Source organism: Lemur catta, chromosome 8 (assembly GCF_020740605.2).
Source record: "Lemur catta isolate mLemCat1 chromosome 8, mLemCat1.pri, whole genome shotgun sequence".
In the NCBI taxonomy this organism is placed as follows: domain Eukaryota; kingdom Metazoa; phylum Chordata; class Mammalia; order Primates; family Lemuridae; genus Lemur; species Lemur catta.
Genome location: NC_059135.1, coordinates 46,122,023 through 46,137,029, shown reverse-complemented (window position 1 = coordinate 46,137,029; position 15,007 = coordinate 46,122,023). Strand labels below are relative to the sequence as shown.

At 35.7% G+C, this 15,007-nt stretch overlaps 1 protein-coding gene across 1 annotated transcript in view; it reads left to right on the top strand.

Moving 5' to 3' along the window:
• The window catches only part of ITGA4 (integrin subunit alpha 4), a 76,791-nt gene extending 62,199 nt beyond the window's left edge, over window positions 1–14,592 (top strand). The window contains exons 18-28 of the mRNA XM_045559315.1: window positions 2,597–2,747; window positions 3,789–3,884; window positions 4,530–4,609; window positions 5,004–5,093; window positions 6,827–6,917; window positions 9,061–9,168; window positions 10,280–10,405; window positions 11,062–11,181; window positions 12,999–13,097; window positions 13,498–13,617; window positions 14,109–14,592. Of these exons, the coding sequence (XP_045415271.1) occupies window positions 2,597–2,747; window positions 3,789–3,884; window positions 4,530–4,609; window positions 5,004–5,093; window positions 6,827–6,917; window positions 9,061–9,168; window positions 10,280–10,405; window positions 11,062–11,181; window positions 12,999–13,097; window positions 13,498–13,617; window positions 14,109–14,204 (1,177 nt within the window). The 3' untranslated portion in view covers window positions 14,205–14,592. The remainder of the gene's footprint in view (window positions 1–2,596; window positions 2,748–3,788; window positions 3,885–4,529; window positions 4,610–5,003; window positions 5,094–6,826; window positions 6,918–9,060; window positions 9,169–10,279; window positions 10,406–11,061; window positions 11,182–12,998; window positions 13,098–13,497; window positions 13,618–14,108) is intronic.
• The last annotated feature ends 415 nt before the right edge of the window (window positions 14,593–15,007 follow it).

Sequence of the window (15,007 nt, the reverse complement as noted above, 5' to 3'; positions counted from 1 at the left end):
TGTTCCTAGGGTATAACCCAATGCTTCTTTATGTTTGATACATATACACACATACCCAGATGTATTTTTTGAACACTGTTTGTTAGGCTCTGAGAAACCAGTGACAATCACGATCCGACTTCTTCCCTCCCAGAGAACTTAGTCTAGTGGTGAGAGAAACCAGACAGTGATTTGACATTCTGCAACCATTGAGTTAAGAGGTGCCCAGTGTGCTTTGGAATAGGGAGAAGCCACCACCTTATTCTTGTTAGGGGGAGAGTGGTGTGGGGTGAAGGTGGTCAGCAATGAGTTTCAGCTAGAAAGATATCTAAGAATTATTGATGTATAAGCTGAATCTTGAAAAACAAGTACAGTTGTCCCTTGGTATACATGTGGGATTGGTTCCAGGGCCCCTCACCTATACCCAAATCTGCTCATACTCAAGTCCCGCAGCCGGCCCTGCGGAACCCTCAAATACAAAAAGTCAGCCCTTTGTATATATGGGCTCGCCACCCTTCAGTCCACGTTTTGTTGAAAAAATCCACATATAGGTGGACCCATGTAGTTCTAATATGTGTTGTTCAAGGGCCAACTGTACAAGTTAGCCAGATGTATGAAGAGAAATAGTAAAGACAGAGAGATCGCTTGAAGGAATACAAAAACATCTTGGTGTGTTTGGATACCTGTTTGTAGGTGAATATGGCTAAAGCAAAGGAATGAATTGTTCGGTGGAAGGTGAGGCGGGGCCGGCTCTTGGAGGCCTCATATGTCATGCTGAGGAGTTGGAACTCTTGTCTGTAAGGCACTGGAAGGTACTAAACAGACATGTGACGTTATCTAGTTTGTTTTCTTGAAAATGACCCTCTGGTTTTAAGAAGATTGGATTGGAAGAATGAAGGACTTGAGACAGAGAAATCAATTAAGGGTATAATGCAAGTTAATCTCAGGTTCAATCATGACATTTTCAGAACTTCTTTAAAAATCTTCCTTGGAGTAGCCAACCTAAATAATCAGAATAGTAGAAAAGCAAAGAGTGCATGTCTTTAGCACCCCCAGGCAAAAGTGGTTCCCTTCCCTGGTCTCGCAGAGCCCTTGGCTCATAGCTCTTTCCCATGTATTTGTTTATAATATTTGTTTACATTTACACACCTGTCCTTTGCACTATAGGCTGTAGTGGGGAATGAAATGTGTTATTGGGAGCAATGAAGCTAGTGCCTGATTTATTGCACAGAAACTTTCAACTATAGTCAATCATTTATGTATCTTAATGCTTAGAGCAGAAATTTTGAAACGTGTTCTTAAACTCTGTCCTTTAAAGAGTTTTAAAGACATATCCTTTGTCTTTAGTCAATTCACAAATAACTATTAAATACCTAGTGTGTGTTTAGTATTTCCATAAATAGTTTATTTAAATACTAATCTATACAGATATCAATTAGAGTGACATAATTTAAACATTATTGAAGACACTTTCTAAATTCTGTGGTGCTAGGTGACTATTTACATTTTGTATGGTTATGACTGTCTTTACCTGATATTTTGCTTTGGGTCACATCCTACTCTAGTTTGAACTAATTTTTCTAAATTTTAAATTACTAGATATCTAAGAACTTTTGTCTTTGAGAGAAGTTTGTAAAATCATGACGGGCTGTAACTGAAAGTTTTCCTTAGCATTTAGCTATACTAACCCTCTCACTGGGAAAAAGAGTGAACTGTGTAGAAATTTCCAGTTGCTTTGAGGTTTTAGAACATTCTAGCTGCAGCCTTTGAATATATTCCTTAAGCCTCAAATTCTTCCTGTTTAAAATATTCTAAAGATTACATGGAGTGTGCATGACCTGAATCTTCACTGAATACTAGTTTATAATGTTGTTATAGATGGGGTGACTAAGGCTTAGAAACGCTAAGTGACACACCTACCCTGAGGGCAGTGCCAAGACTTGAACTCACGCATATGTCTGGATTTTCCAGCAATCTGTACTTGGTAGTACACAGGAGGCGGAAGTGCTTCTGTAATTCTGTTCTGAATTTGCCCTCGTTACTGGTGGAGGTGACCAGCTGCCTCAGAAATTAATTCTAGTCTGATAGATTTTAGTCCCCTCCACTTGCTGGTGGGCATAGTAGTTGTTCCCCATTCCTTGATCACTTCAACCACACATGCCCTCCATCCACTCATTCTCCTTTTCTCCCAGTTCCCTCCATTTTCCCCTTTGGTTTGGACAGCAGCTAGTTCAATGTCTGTCTTAGGCTTGAAAGAAAAAAGTACTTGCCTTTAAAAAAACATTGTGAAATAATGAGGAAAATGTTAAAATTACAGAACCAAGAAGTTAAGCAGAAAAGAAATAAAATAGAAAAGACACTAGTTTAATTATAACTACTTAAAAAACAAACTTTTCTTGGGAAATAGGTGATGAATTTATCTAAAACATCAGAAATTAAGAGTTCTTTTTAATGTGGGTTTACATCTGCTCACATGGGGCCATTCCCATGATTGGTTTTCCAAATTAGTGTTTTATGTTCAGCATATTTTATAGACATGGAAAGCGGGGGGAAGATTGAGAGAGAGAGAGAGAGAATTTTTATTCCCTAAAAAAGAACTAATATTGCCTACTTTTAGGCCACATGAAAATAAAACCTACCTTGCTGTTGGGAGTATGAAGACATTAATGTTGAATGTGTCCTTGTTTAATGCTGGAGATGATGCATATGAAACCACTCTGCATGTCAAACTACCCCTGGGTCTTTACTTCATTAAAATTTTAGAACTGGTAAGTACCGTAAACCACAATAGCATGATGCTACTTAGTATTTTACTTAATTTTTTTTCAAAAAGCAAGTGGTATAATTCATCAGTTTGACGTATAATACATAGACTTACCACAGAGTCTCCTAGTTATTTTGACCCTTCCTCTATGCCTCTGCTCAGAATGGCAAGGTCCTTGGATTCCAAGTGCAAAAGCGTCAGCTTGGCGCTTTTCAGTGCTAGGAGTTAGGAGGGAGCTGCTTGGGCCCCATCACCTCCTGCTGCTGCCACACCGAGCACATGTCAGGTGTTATGACCATGCGCCTCTTCATCATGGTCCACGCACAAGTAACATGGGTCCTCGGTGCTGGGCTCCCAGAGGTACTGCTCTTCCTTTTAAGTTCACACCCTCAGCCTTCTTCCCAAAGGACCTCCAACATGTCAGAAGCAGCAGTCTTCCACAAATTCTGAAATCCTGGTATTAAGCCAGGTCTTAGGCAAGTTTCTCTTTTCCCTCAGGAGTCTTTATCCAGAGACTACCCCTTCATACCAAGAGTGTTTGAGAGAGGCTTTTGACCTCTCACAAATATGTTACCCTCTTTCTCTAGAGCATTGAGAGCCTATTTGCAAAAGTAAGAGAGGAAACTCAGGTATTCAGGGAATATATTTTTTAAATATACCTGTTGTGACTACAATTATTATTAACTACCTTAATGTAACAGACCAAAGAGGGCCATTGAAATATGGACTTTATGGATTCCTTGACTCATGATATTTCAGGAAATTAGACCTTGGATTACATAGGAAATATGTCAAGATGAATGAGAGCTACATGCCTAGGAATTTTTTTTTTTGTGGAGAATGTACATGAATATTAGGATACACTTATATAAACACACATATTTACATAACTTATTTTTGTTTATCTCAAAAGAAAACAAAATCATTTTCTAGGAAAGTTCAATACCTCTGGGATGATATTCTTTTCAAAAACCCTCCTTAAATATATGTTACAAACTTTTTATTTCCTTCTTACCCAAACCAGTTATTTCATTTTTCCTTTTAGGAAGAGAAACAAATAAACTGTGACGTCTCAGACAACTCTGGCATGGTAAAACTTGACTGCAATGTTGGTTATATATACGTAGATCATCTCTCAAGGGTAAGCATATAGCACTTATGGTTTTTGTTTACTAACATGAATTGTTTTTTGTTTTCCCCTCTCTTTATGCTGCATACAAAAATACAGTGTTTACCTTTTTTTTAAAAATTAGAGTGGGTAGCTAAATGATGACGTAAAACTGGGCTTGAAATCTTTGAGCTTTGTGTTTATATTCTTGGCAATGTTCACTATTTAAAGAGGAGGGGGGCATGTTTACATTGAGAGGGGCATGTGAACGTGTCAATCAGAATTCCGCTCCCCTGCTCACCGGGCCCCAGGAGGTCCTGTCTGCCAGGCATGTTACCTCTGCTGTACAAAGAGGTGTTTTTGGCAAGAGTGCTCCCCCAAGTTGTTAAAGCATTTCTAATTTTGTCAGTCTGAACCTGCCTGTCTTCACATTCAGAGTAGGCTTTGTCTCTGAATGTTCCTTGTGGAAATGCTTGCACTTTAAAATTGCCACAAACCCAACAACTTCCCCGTGTCTCACTGCCAAGTGAGGAGTAGCCTATGCCTTTAGAATAGTTTCAAGTCCACATTCCATAGAACATAAACTATTAAGAAAAATTAAAATTCAGATGATAAAAATGTATTTTAGAGTTTTTTTTTTTTTTTTTTTAATGGGCTCTCCTTCTCTGTGTTTTACAGATAGATGTTAGCTTTCTCCTAGATGTGAGCTCACTCAGCAGAGCGGAAGAGGACCTCAGCATCACAGTGCAGGCCACCTGGTATACTTCATTGTGAAAAAATAATTGTACTAGAGGAGATGCACCCCCTATATTTTGAGGGAAGACCTTGGGAGAACCATGAAGCTGTGTTCCATTAATTGTGGGAGAAAACTTCTCTTACATGATCTGTTTTAAATAAACCAAACACCAAAGAAACAAAAACCCTTTGTCTAGCATTAGAAGCAAATGACAACTGTTTAAATGACAGCAAATTTCTGCCAACCTTGTCCTGAAAATTTCTTATCACATCTGCTTTTATCCCCACTCCCCAAAAAGTGTTATTTAAACAAACCTCCTAGTATATTAGATACACATAATATGTAATTAGTTCTCTCTGAAGATGATTTTTATGCTTGATAGATTCTAACAGGGTGTTTTCTGTTTGTTTGTATAGTGAAAATGAAGGGGATGTGGACAATCTGAAGCGTAACAAAGTGACTGTGGTGATACCTCTCAAGTATGAGGTTATGCTTAATGTTCATGGGTAAGTAGACACAGAGGCCTCTTGTAAAGTGTAGAGCTGATTTTCAGTTCCATTGCTTCTCACATTAATGACAAAACAGTATTTTAAAATTTTAAATAAAAAGGGTACTATACTGTTGCTGTTTCTTAGCAATCACTTCAGTGTTGCAGTCCCTTGCTTAGCTGTTCATTATTTTAATCTATAATCCTCACTGATACTACATCAAACTTGTCCCCAACTGGAGATTTCTTACTAGAAGAGCCCCAGCAAGCTTCTAGCAGGCCCCATTCAGCCTTTCAGTTGCATATTGTGCAATCTGTGGGCACTGGGAGTTAGGCAGGGTATGATTGCATAATCATACACAGTGGCCATGGCAAGTGTGACATTCAAAGAAATGTGAGCTTAGCCAAGTCACCGTTCTCCAGAACCCACATCTACCTGTGTGGCAAATGGATTGAGATGTGAGAGAGCTGGTTTCAAGGTGTCCCTTGCCCACTCTTTGTACCTAGATCTCAAGATCCCTGAGTTTCTCAACCACTGCCCCAGTGCCATCATTCATTGCTTCTCCATGATTTTAGTGATTGAGTGGGTCCTCCTCTGATAAATGAAGGGAATGTGTGGAGAAAGAATAAAAGGGGGGTTAAATAAACCTTCAATGATTTCACTAGAAATTATTTACACTATTAGTCTTTGTTTAAAGCTACATCTTTAAAGCAATAGAAGGTATAATACAAATGAATACAGATGAACTTTTCTTGTTGCTCTAAATAGAAACCATTCTCCAGTCATTTTCACCAGCCATAAAGGTGGTATACACTTATAAAACCATCACATGTCAGTATTAGAAACTAATGGAATTGGGTATCAAGTTTGGGAGATAAAACAAAGGGAGCCAGGGGCAAAGCCATTCATAAGAGTTAGGACCAAAGGAGCCAGTAGCCGAGCAAATAAAAGTTGATTGTATGTTTCCTAGTTTTGAATGTTCATCTTGTCTCCCCTTTTTGATTTTCTTATGATGAGTACTCTCCTACTTTCCCATTTTTCACATCTCATTATTTTGGGCAAGGAATTCTCTGTAACTGTTAAACTACTTAAATCTATACCATTAAATATTTCTAATTTCTTTGCTATTTAATGGGTTTCTAATTTGGTATTACCTAAGATTAGTTGCCAAATATGAGCAACTTGTGGAGTAGGGATTTCCCTAGAAATATATTTCTTAAAGTTTATTGTGGGTAAAACATGTCTAATGAGGTTTAACAAAAAGGATGACAACCTTGCATTCTAACAAAAAATTTATCAGACTTATCAGTGTTTGAATTGTTCCTCAAACTTGGGGTTCATTATAGATAGCCAGCAGGAATCATAGTATGGGAAGAAATAACTCCAAAATAGGTAACATAGACTGAGGTATAAGAGCCCTGGGGGAAAGCTAAGGATTTATCCCATAACTGCCAAATTTACATGAATCATTTAAGGGCTGAAAGAGAAGGAATGTTCAGTGGAATGAACCAGGTTCAGCACTGGGGAAGGCAAGGAAAGGATATTGGTGAGAACAGATGTTGTCACCCATGTTAGAGCACATAGACTTCCTAATTTCATTACTTTTTCTATGAAATTCATATCAGATCACAAAACCAGAAGTATTTCATCGTGCCTTGTGAATGTGCTATAGTCCAGTCTATAGGGAAAGCCTGTTTATAAGACCTTGCTGAAAAAGACAGCTAATTACAATTTGCATTTGTTTCTATCAGGTTTGTAAACCCAACTTCATTTGTGTATGGATCAAATGATGAATATGAACCTGAAACATGCATGGCAGAGAAAATGAACCTCACATTCCATGTAAGAAAACATAGTTGTGTTGGTATTGGTAACAACCTGAAAGGATGTGACTGATGTATTGCTCCAGGGGACATGATATACCTAGGACACCCAGCCTCGGCCGACCAGTGCTGGCTGGAAGGGGCTGTAGGACTGTCACTCCTGCCTCTCAGGCTCCTGCTGCTTTTTTCTCCATTGTCTTGTCCCTGCTACTGAAGCCTATATCCCCTTACAGGACAGGTGGGAAAGAGTATGTATGCAGGAACAGAGATAACACTTGAAATAGGCAAAGTTATAGGATGAGATGAATACTCCAGAGATGCATTCAGAAAATAGGATAGGGCAAGGTGCAAATCATGGAATCTCTTCTTGGCTCAAACTTTATAAAAGTCCTAACATTACCAAGTAAAGGAAGCTCTTACCTCCCCCATCTCCATTTAAGGTCACATTGGTCAGCCTCTCAAGCCATAAGTTTATGACCTATGGCATGTGCCTTATGAATTATAAAGTAACCTTTAAAAAAAAATAAAGAATACTGTCATCTGGAAGTATTAGCGGACAGCTAAAGCTAAATTTAAGACATTTTTGCTGTCAAACTGAGATTTTTTGTTTTATCACAGATGATGATGAATGGAGATAATTTCCACAGAAATATTTTTTGACCCAAAAGCACTGTCCACAGTTATGTAACAATCTGTAGAATCTGATTAGGTATATTAATATATTTTGTAAGGCAATGCTTTTCAAAATGTATATTAGAATCACTTGAGGTGTACCTATCCAAAATGCAAATTCCTGGGCCCTGCCCCAGATCTGTGGGAAAAGAATGTCCTATTGAGTCTATGTATACTCAAGTTTTTGTTACACTAGTATATTCCTAGTGTTGAAAAAATTTAGCCTTCCACTTTGAAGTCCCAAGAAATGTTTTCATCAGAACACAATGAGGCTTTGCGCCACAATAAACTAAAACAGAAACCAAGCTGGACTCTATAAGAACTGTTTATTAATTTACAACTAATAGTTAATAAGTATTTTCTAAATAATTTACAATGGAGTGGCTGAGACTGGAGAAACTTGCAGTATATAGGCTTGCAGAGTCCATCCAAGTATGTGGGTGTTCTTGGAGGCTTAGGTGTTAACAGGCAAATGGAGATGAAGCATAACGGTAATTTAGATGGATTTTTTACTGGTATTAGGAAGACCCTGTCTACGGTACTGAGCACTGCTGGGTACCCATTGCTGACATTTCTTTCTGCAACTTCCCTGTGCTTTTATGGCCTAGCAGTTACCACCTGTCCCAAATCAAGGGATACTCTCTTCATCTATGTCATATGCATTCAAGAGATGACTGCAGGTCTGCAATTGACCCTTTGTCATTTAGGTATTGTGGCATGTCTCTTTTCTGACTTATTGTATTGATTTTATAGTTAAGCTCTCAATAGGCAATGTTTTGACCCAATCTCCTTTTTCAAGGATCTGCAGTCCTCAATGTGTCAGCAATAATGAAATATTATCCCCTTATGCATTTTTTGAAAAGTATTATTAAAGACCTTTGTGTTTTCTTTAAAATCCCATAACATATTCTTTTGCTTTTCTGAATGTATTAACATTATAATTACCCTGAATAAAAATACATTTTTATTCATTTACTGCTCATGATTATCCTCTCAGCAGGGAGTGATTTTGTGAAAACATCATAGGATTGAAAATACCTGAGTTTTGGTTCTAACTCTTGTCACTCTTTAACTTTCATCCTGGGAATACTAGTAACTCTTCTTAGCATTTTTCTTAGCTAATGGATAGTAAAATATTGGCTCATGGGATGGTTATAAGTACCAACTGATTGTTTTTAAAATATATAATCCAGCATAAAATACATGTTGTTTATTTTCTTTAAGACTGTTTCTCCAATACACAATCAGCCTAAACTTTTGGGTCTAAACAATACCAAGAAGAGAGGGGGCTGGGAATGACTAGAGTTTGAAATTATTAACAAACTTTTCAAATTCTGACTATGGATATTCTGTCTCCCTTTGCTGTGCAGCTGTCAATTCCAAACCTCCACCAATGTTGTGTGCAATACATGGGGTCACCTAAAAGCTCATTGATATCTGTACTTATGTACTTATAAAAAATATGTAAAATTTTTTCCTTATTTTATCAGGTTATCAACAGTGGCAATAGCATGGCTCCAAATGTTAGCATGGAAATAATGGTACCAAATTCTTTCATACCCCAAACTGATAAGCTGTTCAACATTTTGGATGTCGAGGTAAAAATGTGTTTTTTCAACCTGACCTTTATTAGGTGTGTCTTAAGTACTAAAATAAATGCAAGCCAATCCCATATTCAAGTAGTATTACTAAACCGGAGATTTGTTATCTTGTAGTCATGCTCACTCTAAGCTATGAATTCACCATGCATTCTTTGAGTTATAATTTGAATGTTATACATTTCATTAGAGCTGTAGAATTACAGTGGAACTTCTGTATTTGACTTATGCAGTAACAGAACTAAACTCTACCATCTCCACGGACTAATTACTTTATCAAACATTTTGTGATATAAATCTGTGGAAGTAATTTAGTTGGCAGAATTATGCATAAAACTTGAAGCCATTGTGGACAGATCAGGATTGTAACCTTTAAAAAAAAAAGCAATATTCAAATGACTACTTAAGAACTGATATTCTTGTTGATGATTCTGTCAGAATTGTTTTTATCTTCCAGGTTCAAGACAATCAGCAAATAAATATGCTAAATAGGTTTGAGATCTGATTGTTAAAAATCTTACTTGAATTTTATATGTAGATGGAAGGACATCCTGTTATAACATTGTTTTGTATATAAAGCCAAAGAAATGTTTAATTTCCTACTAATGTTCAAATGTCATTTTTCATAAGGTTAAGGCCATCTTATCAGCTTAGGATGTATATCCAACCCTCTGTAATTTTGCTGGGTTTTTGTTTGTGCTTTCACCACCAAGATTTAACCTCTCCTGAATAAGTCTATCAAAAAATATTTTCACAACTGTCTAGGGGATGGAGACGTTTGAAGCTCTGAATTGGGGGTGGGGGGGGAAGGGCACTATCCGTAACCTAAACTTTTGTACCTCCACAATATGCTGAAATAAGAATAAAAATATAACAAAATAAAAATAACTTGAAGGAAACTAGAAATAAAGGATAAAAGTTAACATCACAGACTCAGGAGGAGTCAAATAAACCTCAATTTGGTTCTTGGGGAAAAAAAATATATATATATTTTCACAGTTTGAGGTACTTGATACATTTCAGAAAAGATAAGCAATTGGAAGTTTTAAACCCGGTTGTTTTTGTTGTTCTTTCCAATGTTGAAAGATTTTCATGCTTTATATCTTTATAGACTACTACTGGAGAATGCCATTTTAAAACTTATCAAAGAGAGTGTACATTGGAGCAGCAAAAGGGTGCAATGCAGACCTTGGAAGACATATTCCAATTCATGTCCAAGACTGATAAGAGGCTATTGGTAAGTTTCAGTTTTTTTAAGTTATGGTGTTCTTGCTTAAAACAGAGAAGTTGAAACACTTAAATCCAAAAGTCAATGGGTTTCAACTATCAGTTGAGTGGTAAGACGGAAGACAAGTTTAGGGAATATTTTGCCTACAAGCATGAGTGGAGGGTTAAGACAGACTCACAGTTTCATTATTCATTATTTATCTAACAAAGGCCCATTATTTGCCAGGCAGACCTTGTTCCAGACCCTTCAGGACACCAAGATATTGTCTCTACCTGGGCAGCCTTTGTGGCATGAGATTAATTTTCATTCTTTTCATCGCAGTGAATTTATGAAAAGAAACTGGAGAAACCTCACCTTGAAATGATCCAAGTTTTACGAGTCCTTTTAATTTTATCCCAGAAGGTTAAGTTAATAAGAATAATGAAAAAACATGTTCCACTTTGGATACTTTGTTTCTGTTATAATTTATAAAACAAACACGTGTTTTCTTTAAAGCAATTTTTTTAAATGCCACTAAGGAAAGCAGCTGTTTAATTCCATGTTCACAGAAAGACAATTTTCTAAATGCCATTAAATAGAGCAGATTTTTAATTCTATACAAAATATTTTTAAAAATATTTTTAATGCTGAAAATTTTAATGTAGAACTTTTATATTCTTTTGAAGTACTGCATAAAAGCTGATCCACATTGTTTAAATTTCTTATGCAATTTTGGGAGAATGGAAAGTGGAAAAGAAGCCAGTGTTCATATTCAGCTAGAAGGCCGGCCATCCCTTTTAGAAATGGTAAGTCTAAAACATATTGGCAACCTTATGGATAAGTTCATATAAAATCTATAAATTCAGCCATCTTACAGAGGCATTCAGCAAATTAAGAAGATATCAAAATTTTGGAGTAAAAATCTAAAATTGTATTTCTATTTGTCACTTCAGCTGTCTACATTGACTAAGTGACAATGCTTTAGTAATTAAACAGATAATTAAGACTGAAATAGACTATGGAATAATTAAGAGATTTATTTTAGAAAGCATGTCCAACTGCCTATGAACCTTGACTAAATCAAAGAAATTTACTACCCTACCATAACCTTAAAATTCTTTCCAAACTGATTTAAATTACATTTAATAATCTAATTTTAAAAATAAAGCTAAGAAGGCAAACTATTCATAAAATCAAATGGAAACATCAACAATAAAATACAATAACAAAAACATACTTATTAAAATAATGAACTTTGAAAGGTTGAATTAAAAAAATTAATATATCTTGGACTTCTTCCTAGAAAGGAACATGTATATTTATGAGGAGTACTTTGAGATAAAACTAGTTTTATCTGGAGTTCTGTGTTTCAGCTTCCTCATATGTTCAATACGGATAATATCTCTGTCTCAGGGGTGTTGCAGATTAAATGATTTTTATAAGCACTTGGTAAGAATGCATGGCACACAGTAAGTAAGCCAAAGGAAGTGGCAGGTGTTATATTTTAAGCGGAATTTTTGAAATTACCAGACAATGGGCAAGAGGAAGATAGACCAGACAGGCAAAGGAGAAATGTCTGTTTTAGTTTTAACTGTGCTAAAAACTAAGTCATAAGACCATGAGTAAGTCATTTAACCTTTTGCAGTTTGCCTTCTCATACTCTAGATCCAAGTTTCTCAACAGTGGGTACTATGGGCATTTTGGACAAGATAACTTTTTGTTGTCAGGGGCTGTCTTGTGCATTGTAGGTATTTTAAGAGCATCCTCAGCCTCTATACACTAGGTGCTGGTAGTGCCACCTTCCAAGTTCTGACACTCAAGAACATCTTCAGACGTGGCTCACTGTAGGTACCCCTAGCTGATAAATCCTCACTGTTGAGACCACTGCTCTGGATCTAAGTGAAGCTTGTAATTTATCTTCAGCTCTAAAATGTTAAATAACCTTTGCACAGTAGTTTTTAACTCTTGAGGGTCATATCCTTCTTTAAGAATCTGACAAAAGAGTATATTCTCATCTCCCCCAATAAATGTACTCATGAAAATACCTCCTAAAGATGCTTACAGTCTATAAAGCCTATCCACAGATCCCCAAGCTCCATGGATTCTGGGTTACAAAGTCCCTGCTTTAGATAGTAAAGTTCTGAGTTCACCCACTGATTTTATATTTGAATTCTAAAACTATTTGTACCAGATTTTGCCATTAAGATATTAAATGTAACATATGTATTAAATTTAGAAAGAAAAAGAAACCTAAATAAAATGGATTTGAAGAAATGTTTATCAGGTGAAAACAAGTGTCTTATTTGGAGATAAAAATGCATTAGTCAGGAAAATGACATTGGTAACTAGTAATTTACTTCTTATTGTAAATAGTTAAATCAAGTATCTGCAAAGCAGCATGTTTAATAAAAGGGTTTCAGTGAAATGATGCCATATAAATCAATACCAGGACCACACCTTTGTAACCAAAGGCAGCATTGCATTGTAGTTAATTACAAATGGTAAAATAAATTGAGGAAGATAAATTGTGAAAACCTCTAGATAGTAAGATCATGAGAAATCATTTCTATTTATGTCTTCATGAAATAAATCAGGCTACACTGATCTTTCTTTTATTAAACAGGATGAGACTTCAGCACTCAAGTTTGAAATAAGAGCTACAGCTTTTCCAGAGCCAAATCCCAAAGTTATTGAACTAAACAAGGATGAGAATGTTGCACATGTAAGATTACCCTTTTAACCGGGTACATTAAAATTGCAGGGAAAAATATTGCAAGGATGTTTGTAATTATCTCCTTTTGAGTACCTGAGTCAGGAAAGTAGAGTATGCCCAGATCATGGAGGGCCTTGAATACTTCACTGAGAGTTGGCATTTTCCACAGCTGGCAGGAGGGAAACAGCTCTTTAATGGGGTGAATTTGGTTAGCAGTGAGAACAGAATGGATTGGAGGAATTCCATTCCACTCAGTTTCTGCTAAACACTTACCAATGTTTCCTATGGTTATGTTAGAACTAGCAAGAGAATGGGGTGGGTAGTTATTATTATGGAGGGCGTCACAGAAAATGTAAACAAATTTCTAACCTGTTGAGTTTTTCTTTAAATTTTTGTTTAATTTATGTAGGTTCTGCTGGAAGGATTACATCATCAAAGACCCAAACGTCATTTCACCATAGTGATTATTTCAATTAGCCTGCTACTTGGACTTATTGTACTTTTATTGATTTCATATGTTATGTGGAAGGTAAGCCTTTAATAATTATCAACACTAAACCCCTCAAAATGCCATTATTTTCTCAAAGCTAATTTGTGGATCCCAAGTTATTAGATTAAAATATTTCAGTATTTTAAAGTTTTAAAAAACTTTTTAGATTGCTAGGTGAATATATAATACTGATCATTTCTTATTTCAATACCAAAGTCTTTCTAGAAAAATATGCCTTCTTAAATATAAGTTGCTTTGAAAGATGTTCTTTTTAAAAAAAATTTGGAAAATATTGCAAATGATATTGAATGTCAATTTTTTTTGGAGAGAGTCTTGTAGAACTGAGAAGTCCTGCATTAACAACCACAAAAATGTTTAACCTAATTTTTACTAATTGCACATGTTAAAAAGCTTTCAGGATTAGTGTAACATGGGACACAGGGTAAGAAATATTGATTAGATGTGAGTATAGTAAACAGATATCAATGTTCATAATTATATAACTAGTGATTATGCAATGCTATTTTCAGGCTGGCTTCTTTAAAAGACAATACAAATCTATCCTACAAGAAAACAGAAGAGACAGTTGGAGTTATATCAACAGTAAAAGTGATAACGATGATTAAAGACTTCTTTCAAATTGAGAGAATGGAAAACAGACTCCAGTCATAACAAAGATAAGACACTGTTTATAAGAAAACATCAATTTTGCTCAGACTTCTTCCATGTACAACTTATACTCACAATCTCATGACATTATATCTGAGAAAGAAGATCTGCAAAGGTAATACTTAATCTTTCAGTGTTTAAATGGGTAGAAAAACACTAAAAGCATTCAATTTATTCAAGAAAAGTAACCCTTGAAGATATCTTGAAATGAAAATATATCTGAATTAAATATTGATGAATTAAACAACATGATTGGAGAAGTCTTGGACTTAAAATATCTTTCCTTTCAAGGAAATATTTACCATATGTGCTCACCTTGGTAAAATAAATCCCACTGAATGGGCAGTGGTTCGTTTGAAATACATCTTTGAGACTTGTTTGCAATATGTTCTTTAAAAATATTTAGTAGAATTTTGCAAAGGGCTGTTTTGTAAATTTTCTAATGAATGAAAAGAGGACCATTACCATTTTAAAGCATTTTTACCTTTGAAGACCTTTATATGTAATATATTTCCTGTGGGCTTTATTCAAACTTCAGACCGAACTTATGCACTGGTTGGAGCTTACTGAAATGACGTCTGGATAATTAATTTTATATACCTAGGGTTTTTTTTTTTTCCCCCTGTTACTGTATATATACGTAAGTTTTTAAAAGAATCTGTTTAGGTATAAATCCACCAGTCCTCTTAAATACAACTTTATCAAGAGTACCCACGAGTAAATTTTTTTAAACCACCTTAAGTATTCTAATTTATATTCT